The sequence below is a fragment of the Gigantopelta aegis genome, chromosome 2 (assembly GCF_016097555.1).
Source record: "Gigantopelta aegis isolate Gae_Host chromosome 2, Gae_host_genome, whole genome shotgun sequence".
Taxonomy (NCBI): domain Eukaryota; kingdom Metazoa; phylum Mollusca; class Gastropoda; order Neomphalida; family Peltospiridae; genus Gigantopelta; species Gigantopelta aegis.
Window position 1 is genome coordinate 3563384 of NC_054700.1, and position 16168 is coordinate 3579551.

At 39.7% G+C, this 16168-nt stretch overlaps 1 protein-coding gene across 1 annotated transcript; it reads right to left on the minus strand.

Moving 5' to 3' along the window:
- Positions 1 to 4049: 4049 nt before the first annotated feature.
- LOC121379927 (collagen alpha-4(VI) chain-like) lies at positions 4050 to 14108 on the minus strand. Its single transcript, XM_041508616.1, has 6 exons — positions 13885 to 14108; positions 11659 to 11686; positions 10098 to 10190; positions 8818 to 9381; positions 7215 to 7799; positions 4050 to 6439 (listed from the first exon to the last, which is right to left on the minus strand). The coding sequence occupies exons 1-6, from the start codon at positions 13924 to 13926 to the stop codon at positions 6432 to 6434; spliced, it is 1320 nt and encodes a 439-aa protein (XP_041364550.1). The 5' UTR covers positions 13927 to 14108; the 3' UTR covers positions 4050 to 6431.
- Positions 14109 to 16168: the final 2060 nt, after the last annotated feature.

The window sequence follows — 16168 nt, forward strand, 5'->3', positions numbered from 1 at the left end:
AGACTGTGACCCCCTCACTAGAGACTATGAACCCCTCACTAGAGACTATGAACCCCTCACTAGAGATTGTGACTCCCTCACTAGAGACTGTGAACCCCTCACTAGAGACTATGAACCCCTCACTAGAGACTGTGACCCCTCACTAGAGATTGTGACTCCCTCACTAGAGACTGTGACCCCTCACTAGAGATTGTAACCCCCTCACTAGAGATTGTGACTCCCTCACTGAAGACTATGAACCCCTCACTAGAGATTGTGACTCCCTCACTAGAGATTGTGACTCCCTCGCTAGAGATTGTGACTCCCTCACTAGAGACTATGAACCCCTCACTAGAGATTGTGACTGCCTCTGTAGACATTGTGACTCACTCGCTAGAGATTGTGACTCCCCCACTAGAGACTATGAACCTCTCACTAGAGATTTTGACTCCCTCACTAGAAACTATGAACCCCTCACTAGAGATTGTGACTCCCTGACTAGAGATTGTGACTCCCTCACTAGAGACTATGAACCCCTCACTAGAGACTATGAACCCCTCACTAGAGATTGTGCCTCCCCCACTAGAGGCTATGAACCCCTCACTAGAGACTATGAACCCCTCACTAGAGATTGTGCCTCCCCCACTAGAGGCTATGAACCCCTCAGTAGAGATTGTAACCCCCTCACTAGAGTTTGTGACTCCCTCACTAGAGGCTATGAACCCCTCACTAGAGATTGTGATTCTCTCACTAGAGATTGTAACCCCTTCACTAGAGTTTGTGACTCCCTTACTAGAGACTATGAACCCCTCACTAGAGATTGTGACTCACTCACTAGATGCTATGAACCCCTCACTAGAGACTGTGACTCCCTCATTAGAGACTATGAACCCCTCACTAGAGATTGTGACTCCTTCACTAGAGATTGTGACCACCTCACTAGAGGCTATGAACCCCTCACTAGAGATTGTGACTCCCTCACTAGAGGCTATGAACCCCTCACTAGAGATTGTGACCACCTCACTAGAGGCTATGAACCCCTCACTAGAGATTGTGACCACCTCACTAGAGGCTATGAACCCCTCACTAGAGATTGTGACCACCTCACTAGAGGCTATGAACCCCTCACTAGAGATCGTGACTCCCTCACTAGAGACTATGAACTCTCACTGGAGGCTATGAACCCCTCACTAGAGATTGTGCCTCCCTCACTAGAGCTTGTGACTCCCTCACTAGAGACTGTGACCCCTCATTAGAGACTGTGACCCCTCACTAGAGATTGTAACCCCTCACTAGAGATTGTGACCCCTTACTAGAGATTGTAACCCCTCACTAGAGATTGTGACCCCTCACTAGAGATTGTGACCCCTCACTAGAGATTGTGACCCCTCACTAGAGATTGTAACCCCCTCACTAGAGACTGTGACCCCTCACTAGAGATTGTGACTCCCTCACTAGAGATTGTAACCCCCTCACTAGAGATTGTGACCCCTCACTAGAGATTGTGACCCCTCACTAGAGATTGTAACCCCCTCACTAGAGACTGTGACCCCTCACTAGAGATTGTGACTCCCTCACTAGAGACTGTGAACCCGTCACTAGAGATTGTGACCCCTCACTAGAGATCGTGACTCCCTCACTAGAGACTGTGACCCCTCACTAGAGATTGTGACTCCCTCACTAGAGACTGTGACCCCTCACTAGAGATTGTAACCCCCTCACTAGAGATTGTGACTCCCTCACTGAAGACTATGAACCCCTCACTAGAGATTGTGACTCCCTCACTAGAGACTGTGACTCCCTCACTAGAGATTGTGACTCCCTCACTGAAGACTATGAACCCCTCACTAGAGATTGTGACTCCCTCACTAGAGACTGCGACTCCCTCACTAGAGACTATGACTCCCTCACTAGAGACTGTGACCCCTCACTAGAGACTGTGACTCCCTCACTAGAGATTGTGTTCTTCTCCAGATATCGTTGCCATGGGTCTGGATTGGCCTAGCCTGTCAAGGCCGTTCATCATTGATAATGTGTTCAGACGGTCCCTATTATGTTTGATTAGAAGCCCCGACGATAATAATGACTGGCCACTGTCTACAAATGGACTGTACGTGTCACGCAGCTACATATAAACCAAGAGGCCATAACAACGGGTCGAGCTGTAACCGAACACCTCTTGTTCGTGTAATTGCGTTACTGTTTTGTAAAAGGTCGTTTTGTTGTTAGTACCGCGACAAGATGTCGTCACTAACACGCACAGGCAGTATCACGTTTTACTCTTAATTTAAAAATAAATAAAAATAAAAATTAAGAACGAAAATATGTACTTCACATGACCCGCACTCTTCTGACCTGAAGTATTCTCCGGAACCACGTATTATGTGGTATGCATAACCGCATCCGCATCTGTGTCCGTATTGTGTTTATGTATGACAATACGGCTGGAGTGCATTTTGTGTAACAAACTGTCAATTTTCAACACTCGACGACCGTTACGTACTGTGTCTAAATACGCACGTTTTCTAAACTCAACCCAAAGACCTTGGCAAGGACATAGAGTGGTTTGGGTCTAGGGAAGGAGTTCGAATATGAATCTAACGGACGCTTTTGTAGACGTTTCGCTGGACACTGATATTATATGAATTATAGTATAATATTACACTCTAAAAGTGGTTTTAACCTCAGCGGGAGGGTGGGGAGGGGGGGATCCATGAACCCCACCCCTAGTCTACGCCCCTCGTTTAGTTTAATCTTTCTTTTTTTTTTAGTTCACTCATAACATTAAACCATTAAACAAACACGATAAAGAAGAAAACCGACACCCATATCCAAGACCGACTGATTCAGTGTTTGGGATGGAGTTTTTGAGTATGTTTTTAGTAGGTTTTTAGGGTCATTTAGTGGGGAGGTTTTGTGCGTTTTTTGGGGTTTTTTCAGCTTCTGTACTGATCAAAAACTAAAATTAATGTTATAAGTAAAATCAAAATAATGAAACTAAAGGTTTATGGCATCAGATGTAAGTCACAATACTTATCGATCCTTACTGGTCTTAAATTTAAAAATTGACAGTTCCTAACGCCAGGAGTACTCTATATATGTAAGCCCATTCTCACTTATAACCAGAATACATCTATATAGGACACTCGAGCTAGTTCATTTTGTACTATGACCGAGTGGCCGTGTTATTGATACTGTTATTACCACTGTATCGTTTACATACGGTTGCACTACAAATACCAAATAACATCCGGCTGGGTCAAAGTGCGAAGTGCAACTAACTTTTAATAGAGCATTTAATACTACTACTCCTGCCTTTCGGTGACAGGGGTGACAGAGCTTGTTGTCAAATTATTAAAACAAACATTGTGCAATAAATGTATGAAATTTTACTTCATTCTTGACCAGTGGGTCAAGACAGTGGTGCTCGAAACACACAGGAAGAGAGGAAGAACAAATGATGCGGATGTCATCTTAAGACTATGTGTCAGCAATAGCAAACGTTTCACATTCAATAACTGACCATTAATAAATTAATACGCTCTTGTGGTGTCGATAAACATAACACATTTGAATTTTAACATTCATCTAACACTAGAGTCAAGATGTCGCAAGTTTGACATGAAACAGTTGCTCATTATTCAGTGTGGTCAAGCATCGTTAAACACACAGGGAGGGAGCAATGTCTTTATTTAACGACACACTAGGAAACACGATTTTATTTACGGATACATTATATCGGACATATGATTAAGGACGACACAAATATCGAGAAAGAAAACCCAGGGCCGTCACTCCATGGGCTACCTTTTTCGATTAACAGCCAGAGATCTTTTATATGCACCAGCCACGGCCTTTTTTAAAAAGACCAGTTATGGTAGCACTGGCTGGAACGAGAAATAGTCCAATGGGCCCGCAGACTAGGATCGTTCCTACACCGACCGCGCATCAGACGAACGCTCTACCACTAGACTACGTCCAACCCGTTACACAACACAATCCCTGTGATTTCTATATTATCAGATATATATGGCGAAATGATATCTGTAGAAGAAATAACGAACACTTAATTTAGTTTTTAACATGGTTTATTCACAGTGTGTATTTCAAGTGATAATAAATAACCTATTATATAATACAAAATCTAATATAACAGTGCAATTGTAATAAATAATATTAATATTGATTATTTAAACTTGGACACGCAGGGAAACGTTAAACAGATCGGTTACAAAAACTAGTACTAGGACGAATTTAACTGTTTATAACCTAAAGGTAAGAGAAACACATTGTGGAAATAACAAAGGTCGTGTACCTATTTACTGGCCACGATAACAGGATTGGTGGAATATATATGTGGTCACCTGGGGTGTGAACCAATGTCCCTGGCATTTATGAGTCCTTCAAACATATCAATAAATAAATAAACACAATTATCTTCCATCTCCGAAGTCCAGAATGCAATTTCGTTAAAACCTCAAAATACAAATTTAGCCATAGTGCCAGTTCAATATAAGCAGTAGAAACATAGTATACAAATTCAGCAAAGGTCATGTTGTAAATTGAGAATCTTAGAATATGACCCCATTATGATAATTCGTTAGACAGGATAGTACGTTTTCCCTCGATTCCAATCATTAAATAATCGGTTTCACAACAGCTATAGAAAATCACGAAATAAATAATTAATTTAAATGATCAAATAAAATGCAGTAATGAGTGTCGTATGTACACATCGCGCAGATGATTATGATATCACAGGTTTGGTAACAAGGTCACACTGAAACAATTAGCTGGCGAACGTCCTTCTATCCCAAAATGTTGGAGAGAGGAGAGATCTGAATTTGACAAATAAATAAATAAGTGGAATATACTGAACAAGGTAATAACTTTACCATCGTCCTGACAACCTTTCTCAATATGTCATGTTGGTGAAGAGTTTCAACTTCGTGAGGGGAAATTTTATTTTCAGAATTTTCGATAATGCCTTCAGTTTTTTTTGTTTTTTGTTTTTTGTTTTTTGTTGTAGTTAATTGTTCTGTTTTTTTTTTAAAGAGTGAAGCTGCCATGGCATTGAAAATATATACGCTGTTAAATAAGTCTTTGGCGAGACATTTTCGAGATGAAGGGATTGGACGGTCACCAACTTTTTGTTTTCGTTGTGGCCTAATGTCCTAAGCACACGTTAGGAATGTTAAGAGACAAGACAACTACACAACATAATATTATTATTAGCACACTGTAGCCCAATCTCGCGAGCATTTGCAGCAAACACGATCATTGTTTGCCCTCAGTTTGTTTCCACTGTTAAGTTGTTTCCATTTAATAGAGCCTTTGTAATGACTAAAACCTCATATTCAATACGTTTTCTTGTTTAGAATATTGGTGTCTGTATATTCAAAGTGTTTCTGGTCAGCTTAAAGTTTATAGAAGCCAAACCTGGATTTTGCCTTTCAATAATTTCGAAAGTTAAAAAATATATATTTGGAAATAAAATGAAGTTTGAGGAAATGCAAACATTCCTGTCCTGGACGGAAGGACTGGCAATAGTCAAAACGTGCGCCCATGACAGGCGTGCGCTATAAAGGCTTGCTCTGAATGTGCACGTTTAACCACTTGAATTTGAAGTTGGAAGTTGAATGCAAAAATTATGATGACCAGAAACAAACTGAAAATACAGACAATGATATTCTAACCAAACATGTATTTAACATGTATTTAACATCTATTTAACATATATTTCTAGTCGTTACAAATACTCTGTTAATAGGAAGCATCTTAAAAATGACCACAAACAGATTATTTGATAACGGTAACTCTCTCCACACCTCCATGCATCTTGTTCATACAACGGTACAACTCTGGAATTAGTTCTTTTACGTTTTCTATAGTTCTTAGTTTTCGAGTCTCTCGTGGGTATCAAACACGGTCTGGCATGACTTTATGCATGAGACATCATTCTGACGTAGGGATTAGACACGTCAGCACAAGTTAGCGTCACGGTATTATTACACTGGCATGGTGCCGAAACAGTCATCTTCATAGACTGGCCCCCGTCAGTATTACAACACTGAACAGCTATAATCTCGAGGATACACATTGGACGTGAGAACCAGGAATTTTGTCCTGTTTGTTGTTTTTTCTCTAATTTTATGCTACTCAAATTATCTTGTTCTTCAGCCAACAGTGGCTGGAGTTTATAGACCATCCGTTTTTGAACAGTCCATTCAATTGTTCTTCAGTGTTTTGTTGAACAATTTCGTTATTATTCGGAAACATTACAATCGATCGTAAGAACTATGATAGTGTTACTATGGTAACAATATCTCACGGTGTAGCTTCACTTCTGCATATGGACGGAATCAGCAGTCACTTTCAACATGAAGATAAATTGAATATTCAGTTAACATCGACCCTTTATGTTCTTGATCGACAACTGGTGATGTCAACTGCTACAATCCTGTAAAAAAGAAAATAAAGCAACATGTGAAATTCGTGTTCCTAAAATGCATAAAATCTGACATCTATCCACAGAACAAAGTTCTACACACTAAAAACAGTGTTAACTGATCAAACAAAAATAAGCCCAAAGGTATCAACAACAACACCATTAATTGTTTTTAGTTTAGAATATTTAAATTTGCTATTTTGTGAAATGACAATAGAATTGCATGCTCATGGGTGTTCTCATTCCAATCGTTGATCCACAACTGGTATATCAAAGACTGTGGTAACAGGTATGTTTTCTTTACATGAAGATGAGGAGTTTTACAAGGTACCAGTGACCCGTATCAAGGATTAAAGAATTTGTTTTTACTAAAAGACTACCGTATCCCACGCTGGGCAATGAAATTAACAATACCGAAATGTATTGTTCTGTCACGGTGTTAGCGGCCACAGTGCCTAGTTTTAGATGGCAACAACAATGGCATTTTTGTAAGACGTGGTTTTTAGAATTAGTTTGTAAAATTATTCTAGACGTACCGTAAACTCTTGAAAAGAGGCCATTAGAATTTGACCTTACAATAAAGCTTTTAGAAACTTTTACATGCAAAACATAGAAGCCTGCCTTGAATAGAGGCTGGGTCTCAGAGCGTGATAAAAAACATAGAAGCTTAGACGTCTATTCAATGATTTATGGAACCATTATTTTTGGACAATGATTTGTATTGCTGTTTTGACAGACGACATACTTGACAGACAAAGCTAGGGCATTTCTAACGACATTGTTATACCTTTACAGACGTTGACAAGGATCTTATTCCTGATCTGGGACAACTCTTCGTAGCTGTTGATCTGCACGACGTGGTTATTCCCCTTGCCATTGCTGACCAGCTCCAGATCTCTCTGCTTGTAATTCGTCCCAACGTAAACCACATACGTCTCGATCTTCAAATACTTGTTCCTCTTGGCCTCGGCGAAAACCGAGTCCGTCAGCGGAACGCTGTCGTCCAGGAACAGAACGACCGTCTTCTGAATGCCCTGCCTTCCTCTTCCCAGGACCCTCCTGGTCCGCTTCAGCAGATTGCCCAGATCTTGGAATACGACTGTCTGCAGTCTTTCGTGCGCCAGCTTGACGCCCTCCAAGTGGTTGAGGTTGAGCGCATCTGCGAAGTGAGTCTTGCTGAACAGGACCGCGGTCTCCACGAACTGCGGCTCCAGCTCCAGCAGGAAGCCCTGGATGACGTTCAGGATCTTCTCGGTGTTGACGCTGCCGATGGCGATGTGGTCCACGGGGAAGACGATGTCGACGGGACGACGCGGCGAGCAGACGGGATTCTTGTTTTTGTAGTTCTGCGACAGAGGAGGGTCGATCTGGACTGTGAAGGAAGAATAAAGTTATAAAACGTGTCGTGAGTGATACATAGTAGAAAGGGAATTCTGAGCACACGTAGCAAGAAAGGAAGAGTTAAGTTATAAAACGTATAAAGGGAATCCTGAGCACACGTAGCAAGAAAGGATATATTTGATTCTGCACTCGTCCGGGGACCCCATCGGTGAGCCCATTAGGCTATTTTTCACCCCAGCCAGTGCACCACGCCTGGTATATCAAAAACCATTGTATGTGCTATCCTGTCTGTTGGATGATGCATGTAAAAGACCCTTTGCTACTAATGGAAAATATGGTGAGTTACATTTTTAAGACTACATGTCAGAATTACCAAATACTCAACGTCCAATAGCCGATGATTAATAAATCAATGTGCTCTAGTGGACACCAGTACACAAACAAACTTTAACTTTTCGTCCTGGGAAGTGACAATCATCCTAATGACGAAACACATAACATTGACCCATGGGAGTGTACAAGGACAAATAAAGGAACAACACTTTTTTTATTCTCTGTAGACACATCATTGACTATGGATAAGTATTGGTATTTTATTTATATACTGTCATTTCTGAATCATTGGTCCCTTTCATTTTACGTCAAGTCAAACTAAAACTACTGTTAAAAGCACTTTTATTTGAAGCTGGTAAAGGGTATACATTAACCCTTTTAACCATACGAACCATTTTGATTTTTTTAAATCTCACAGAATGAAGAGTACATTGAAGAGACTTGGCGGTGAACGAGTTGAGATAATTACTAGGACTATAGTCAGTCCCACAGAGAACGTCGTTTTTCACTCTATGAAATTTACTCAAGTTATTTATTTCTGAGCCGATTGATTTGTAAATTGCACAAAGAAATTGTAAAACATTTTAATTTGCAAAACATTTTTACTTTTCTTCATACGTTAAACCAAACTGAAATTATTTAGAATTTTTTTTTTTTTATATAGAATGATGGGACGGACAATAGGTGATGATGAACTATCATCTAGCTATACTCACAGTCACACTCGTGAATGTGCAGTATGTTCACAAGAGATTCCACAATGGTGAAGTCATCGGCGCGAAAGATGAAATCGGCTGCAGGCCAGGACGCCACCTCCTCCATCTCCCCCTTGTCGCCACTGTCCCCGACCCCGACCGTGTACAGGTACGCCCCTGTCTTCTTCAACAACGTCGCCTCCGTCCTCATCAACTTGGAGCTGCCCGACAGGCCCGCGTTCAGGAGGACGACCACGTGAGCCGCAGAGCGCCTGGCGACGACTGGAGAGAACGCCTTGGTGCGGAGGTATCTGAGGACCTGGGCGGTGTCTCTTGCCCCTCCAACCCGTGGGGTCACCTTGATCGACTCCTGTATCTCCGAGGAATCTTTGTACGCGCCGAGTCTGGCGACGGTCACGACGTTGTTTCCGTAGGCCAGGACGCCGATCTGGGTGGTGTCCTGACCCAGGTGGAACAGCGGAGTGAGGTCCACAAGGAACTGGATCTGCCGTTGGAATTGATCGTGTGTGACGTCACTGGAAGTGTCAAGGACGAAGTAGACGTCTGCCGGTTTTCCGCCGCATCCTGTGAAATTCAAACGGAGAAGATGTTGCTTAATGGACATAATATAATTTTAAACAAATGTTTAACTTAAACAGGGTCAAGGGTCTGGGCAAGATTTGGAGGCCGTGGCGGGATTTAGTTTACTCTGTTAACTAGTTTTCATTTAGTAAACTTTGTGTCGATGCAAGAGGGATGCAATCTCCAGTAAAGAATCTACTCGGGAGTGGCTGTTCTTCTATAGTCGAGGCACTAGATAGACATTCATGGAATCATCCACTAGTATGCCAAATGCCCATTCAACTTTGCATTGTACAGAAATACGTCTCTGATTATGTATAACGGGTTTGTCGTTCAGATTAGGTCATGAGATCGAGCCCGTTAGGCGAACCCATTGGGTTTTCCCCGTCACAACGACAGTTATATCAAAGGTCGTCATATGTGCTGCCCTGTCCTTGGGGAAGTACATACATATAAAAGATCCCTTACTTGCTTGTGGGATTCCACTAAGACTACGTGTCAGAATTACAAAGTGTTTGACATCCAGTAGCCCATGGATGATTAATCAATGTGCTCTAGTGGTACTGTTAAACAAAACCAACTTTAACTGAAGACTACGTTTCAGAATTATCAAGTGTTTAACATCCAGTAGCCAGTGATAATTATGCCATGTTTTCTAATGGCGTCATTAAGCAAAACCCAAACGTCACTATAGGCCTACTTGATGATCAGATGCTAACCTTTTGGGACCGTGTTGTAGCTCTCCAGCGCCGGCTCCTCCATCCACCCGTGTGTGTCGCTCTGCATGAATGAGTCGTCCAGCCGGTCACGACCTGCAACACAACACGCAAAGTGATATATTAAAAACTGTTAAAGGCTCAATATCAAAACTGCATAATAGTAGCTTCCCGCGTAAAGTATTCACTAACGTTTGCTAGATGTCCATGAAAAACAATTGTACAGAAAAATAATTTTATTTAATGTTTGAAAAACAGTTAATGGAGAATCTTTACAAGATGAGCGACGGAATTGGGTGCGTTCAGTTGAGGTCAACACTTTATAATGTTAGATCAGGATGATGTTGCCGACAAGTTTGCCCCTTTAAATCTATTAAATATCATTGCATTGTAGTTGCAATCTGTAAGTCCGTCCATATGAGTTTAAAACATCATTTTAAGCGTATACGGATAGTAAGGTTACAAAAATAAAACGTAGCACAAATTAGTTTAGTTTATCGCCAAAACAATATATTTTAGTAATTAGCTATAATATAGTTCATCTTGTTTATTTGACGATCTAAAATAAATAAATTAATTAAATCAGCTAAAAACAGTTACGCAAGTTTTTATTAGTATTCACTGTTTCAAATGAAAACAAAAGTGGAGGAAATACTAAGAAATAAATGTATCTGGTCCGACAGAGAGAGAGAGAGAGAGAGAGAGAGAGAGAGAGAGAGAGAGAGAGAGAGAGAGAGAGAGAGAGAGAGAGAGAGAGAGAGAGAGAGAGAGAGAGAGAGAGAGAGAGACACACTCTGTCTCTGTCACTGTCTCTCTCTGTCTGTCTGTCTGTCTCTCTGTCTGTCTCTGTCTCTGTCTCTCTCTCTCTCTCTCTCTCTCTCTCTCTCTCTCTCTCACACACACACACACGCACACACAGACAGAAGCAGACAACTAGACAGAGAGACAGGGTCAGAGAAGTATTAACGAGAAATGTATGATAGGGAGCGAGAGGGAAAGAGAGCGACAGAAGGAATGAAATAAAAAGAAGAGGCAAAGACAGAAAAAGGGAGAGCCAGAGATAGAGCAATAGAGACAAAGAGAGACAGACAAATATAGAGTCCGCTTCAGCAGCTGACATATTGTGTAGAGAGACAGACAAATATAGAGTCCGCTTCAGCAGCTGACATATTGTGTAGAGAGACAGACAAATATAGAGTCCGCTTCAGCAGCTGACATATTGTGTAGAGAGACAGACAAATATAGAGTCCGCTTCAGCAGCTGACATATTGTGTAGAGAGACAGACAAATATAGAGTCCGCTTCAGCAGCTGACATATTGTGTAGAGAGACAGACAAATATAGAGTCCGCTTCAGCAGCTGACATATTGTGTAGAGAGACAGACAAATATAGAGTCCGCTTCAGCAGCTGACATATTGTGTAGAGAGACAGACATATAGAGTCCGCTTCAGCAGCTGACATATTGTGTAGAGAGTTTCATTACAATGACAAAGCAAGAAAGAAACGGTGACGAGATAAAACTGTAAACTAGTAGTATATAATAATTATGTTCACTATAACTTACCGATATTGTACGAACACGCCCTATTAATCTGAAAAGAGAAACCACGTTTCATTAGAAGTGTGTAGATTACTATCTCTATACGTAAATGGTCGGTTGTATATGTTTATATTAGTACAATACTCGACATTCACTGCTGTATATTAAATGTGTTCGTGCTTTACAAATACAGATACACGATATTAATAGAGCAGTACAAAATAGTTCACACTTGAATTGTCACAACCAATTTAAAATACACCTGTGCTTAAAGGTCTCTTCTAACGTGCGACTTCAAACAACGATCTGTTAACGTAGTTGGTAATTCTCTGTTGCAACTAAACTTTTGCGACTTCAGTATTAAATGTCTTGGCATGTGCTGTCCTGTCTGCGCGAAAGCGATTACAAAAAGCGTCTTCACTGCTAGTTGGAAGTAATAAAGCAACCGGTTTCATTCTTTGTTCGCCAGACGAAATATCGTAACTACTCCATTAACAGTAGCTACTATTAAATTGAATGACAAAAGCATTAGTATTTTTAAAATTGCATCACTGCACAAGGTAGATGTAAAGGGATATTTTTGGCAATATAAAGACTGCACCCATGAGTCAAATGTCATTAAACAAATTGTATTTGCTTCTTAAAAATAGGACCGTTCGCAAGAATCTGACATATTCTGATCTTCTGTACTTCCTCCCCACTTATAGAGAACATCTACAAGTGGGAGGATCTGGATTGTTTTTAACAGTACAACTCGATCACATATTTACAAATCTTCCATTCTTAAATCGCCATGTGTGTGTCAAGTAGATTGTATAAATGTATTGTGGAATTCTGGGAGAGGCCTCAATATAACTATGTTATATACGATTTAGCCTATTGGCCAATCCCAAGCCAATTATTATTAGACGGTGATGAATATGTTTAAACTAATTACAAATAAAATCGTTGTTACAAATCACGCCGTCAGAACGCACCTTTAGCACATCAATTGAACAGATTCCACCGGCTGTTAACAGCCTACTATTAACATTCTTGGTTAGTGACACATAAAAAATGGGAATATTCCACTGATTGTAATAACCACGTGTAGGCGAACATATGGTCGTCGGTAAACGCATCCAAACAAATTGAAACTATTTTGAGCTTTTCAGAAGATCAGCCAGGATTAAATTCAATAAGTCCGCCGGATGTATTGAAATAAAACCGGGCGCCCATGCAATACTCGGTGTTGAGAAGTAAACTTCCATACGAAGGTACGATCACCCCTTTCGGTTGTGCCCATTGGGCTATTTCTCGTTCCCACCAGTGCACCACGACTGGTATATCAAAGGCCGTGGTAGGTGCTACCCTGTCTGTGGGATGGTACATATAAAAGATCCCTTGCTGCTTATCGAAAAGAGTAGCCCATGAAGTGGTGACAGCGGGTTTCCTTTCTCAATATCTGTGTGGTTTTTAACCATATGTCTGACGCCATATAACCGTAAATAAAATGTGTTGAGTGCGTCGTTAAATAAAACATTTCCTTCCTTCCCTTTCGGTTGTGGACTTCGCAATGTATTAAATTATAAAGAGATAACTTTCAATTTGTGACCAATAATCAAGTGTTATATATCATCAAGTTAAGAAAGAAACAAACAGTTTTAAAACAGTTATATTTTTTGTCAACTTTGTGATTGTCAAAATACATTTTTAAAAAGATGTGAATTGTGTTTTTCTTCTTTCATTCTTTGTACCAAAGGTCGAAATTTTATATATATATATATATATATATATATATATATATATATATATATATATATATATATATATATATATATATATATATATATATATATATATGTATAAATACATATTAATTTTAAAAAATTTAAATGCACTGATTTCTGTAGTTTACTTTTACAATATGATAAAGAAAAGATCATGAACTTGTGTTTTGCAGCCCTGTTTATTTATGAAAACCTGATACAAAAATCATCATGAAAATATTGTATGTTGAGTTAAATTCACAAACGCATGTTTACCGACAAACTCAATCACGAAACAGCATACTTGATCATAAATTAATAATAATAATAATTTAAAAAAAGAAAGAAATAAAACAATAAATAAAACCCCAAAACCAAAACAGTAAAGAAATATATAATCCCAAGATGCGGTTAACTATTAGTAACAAATAATAAAGAAGAGAAAAAAGAAAAATAACAGAAACATATTTTAAACATATACTTCTGTTAAAAAAAGACTTACTTGTAGCACAGTCAGAGTCAGCAATAAAAACATGTTCGCCATGATCCAGGTAAAATCGTCGTCTCAGAGGAATACTTAACTGATTTCAATAATCTTAATAATTCTCTCAGTTCTCAGTAAACTTTTCAACAGTTTCAGTAGTGGTATAACAGTATAGTCCGTGTAATTATCGTTATGATTACTGTGTTTCTCGAACTTCACTTTCAACTAATGCTAGATTCTCCACGCTTCGTCAAATTTATGCTCCCAGCTTCCAGTTGAATTCCTGGGCGGGGCATCGTAAATCGTCATTCTCCATTTGCTGATGTAAAGAAAAGCCCGACCTTCCATTCATAAAACGGAAACCCAACGTAGTATGACTTCCATATATGGATAGCGAGTGTCGATTGTCGGGTGAGAACGGAATGTGTGTTATCCAATGGGATCGTATCGGGTGTAACTAAATATATTAGCGGAAACCTACGGAAAAGGACGGAAGTGTAATTATTGTAGACGTAATTTTAATAAAGCACGCGACACATTTATTAATATATTCAAGCTATTTATAGAATGACAGACACGTGATTTTGAGTCTGGGTCTCTATGACAAGGTCGGACACAGGAAGAGAGGTTTGAAGTAGGTGCGCCCCCCACCATATGTTGACAATACTGCTATAATTAATCACAATCAAGGATTATCTTTCATAGAACATCTGCTCTAATCTATTAGCAAACACCGTTTTAAATTATATCTACCAAACATTTCGCAACCTTGTTTTAATTTGTGTTTTGTCCGCCCCTGCATTGCGACAGATAAGCATAATATATGTAAGTCACGAGCACATTATTATTAAAGTATTACGAATACAAGGATTATGATTTGCGACACAACAACGCCATCATTCTAAATATAGGAGAAGTTGTAGACAAAGTAAAGGGTCCCAAAATATAACAAAATCTTAAACTATTTTTTGTATTTTAGAAGATTAAAAAAAGTGAATGACTTACTTTAAACAAGAAAAGAAGAAGAAACTTTAGCTACGTTATTATAACGAAATTTCTAAATTAAATAATTTTATTTGCAGTATTTTAGGGAAATATTGTTCAACACAGTCTATTGTATAATTCAGTTCAGACCTTTAGCGTTTTGGTGTGTTGATCCATATGTGACATATAAATAATACTACATGAGTGGCTGTTAGATACCATATATCTTTCAGTGGATATATTTCGCTCGAATTGTAAGATAAATGGTATCTAATGGACACGAAAGTAGTATTATGTTTCTTACATAAGCTCACAAACCAGATTTTAAACACATTTAAATGTCTTTTTCAACTTAAGCCTATTTTAGATACAAGCCCGAGGACTGCCATTCGAGAGTTAGACTGACATTTATAATTTGGATGGTTATGATCGCTGTCTCAGTCAGAGATAACTCTATAACGAAAACACGGAATTTCTGCCTACCACTGGGTAGGCAACGACTCCCACGTTTCTATAGTTTCTCGACAACAATAACCTTATGTTTGACGTTAAAAACCTTTGCATTCATCATTTTCGACTTCGTCAGTAACAAATATTTCACATTAACATAGTAACCACTACAGGAAGAAACCCGACAGCACGCCCTTTCAACAATGTCCCTGTTAAATACGTAGATGCTGACGGGTTTCTCCCTGTAATGTGTGCTAGTGATTAATGTGCAAACTATTTCTTACCATCAAATTGGAAAATTATCGTTGTAACGGTATTTCACGTGAAACATAGGATTAATTATTGTTGTATTAGAGCGAGGATATTTGCCTATCCGGTGGTAGGCAGAAATTTCGAGTTTTCGTTATAGCGTTATCTCTTACTGAAACAGCGATTGTAACCGTCCAACTGTCCGTCTAGCTCTCCGAACGACAAAGTACTCGAGCTACTAACTTATGCTAGGCTCAGACTACCAACTGTCATGACTCAGTTGACCAACGTTCTACTCTCACGACTTCTACAACTGTCCGGGGTCGAGACATAGCCCAGTGGTAAAGCGCTCGCTTGATGCGCAGTCGGTTTGGGATCGATCCCATTTGGCTGTTTCTCGCTCCAGCCAGTGCACCACAACTGGTACATCAAAGGCCGTGGTATGTGCTATCCTGTCTATGGGATAGTGCAGATAAAAGATCCCTTGCTGCTAATCGAAAAGAGTAGTCCATGATGTGACGACAGCGGGTTTCCTCTCTCATATCTGTGTGGTCCTTATCCATATGTCCGACGCCATATAACCGTATATAAAATGTGTTGAGTGCGTCGTTAAATAAAA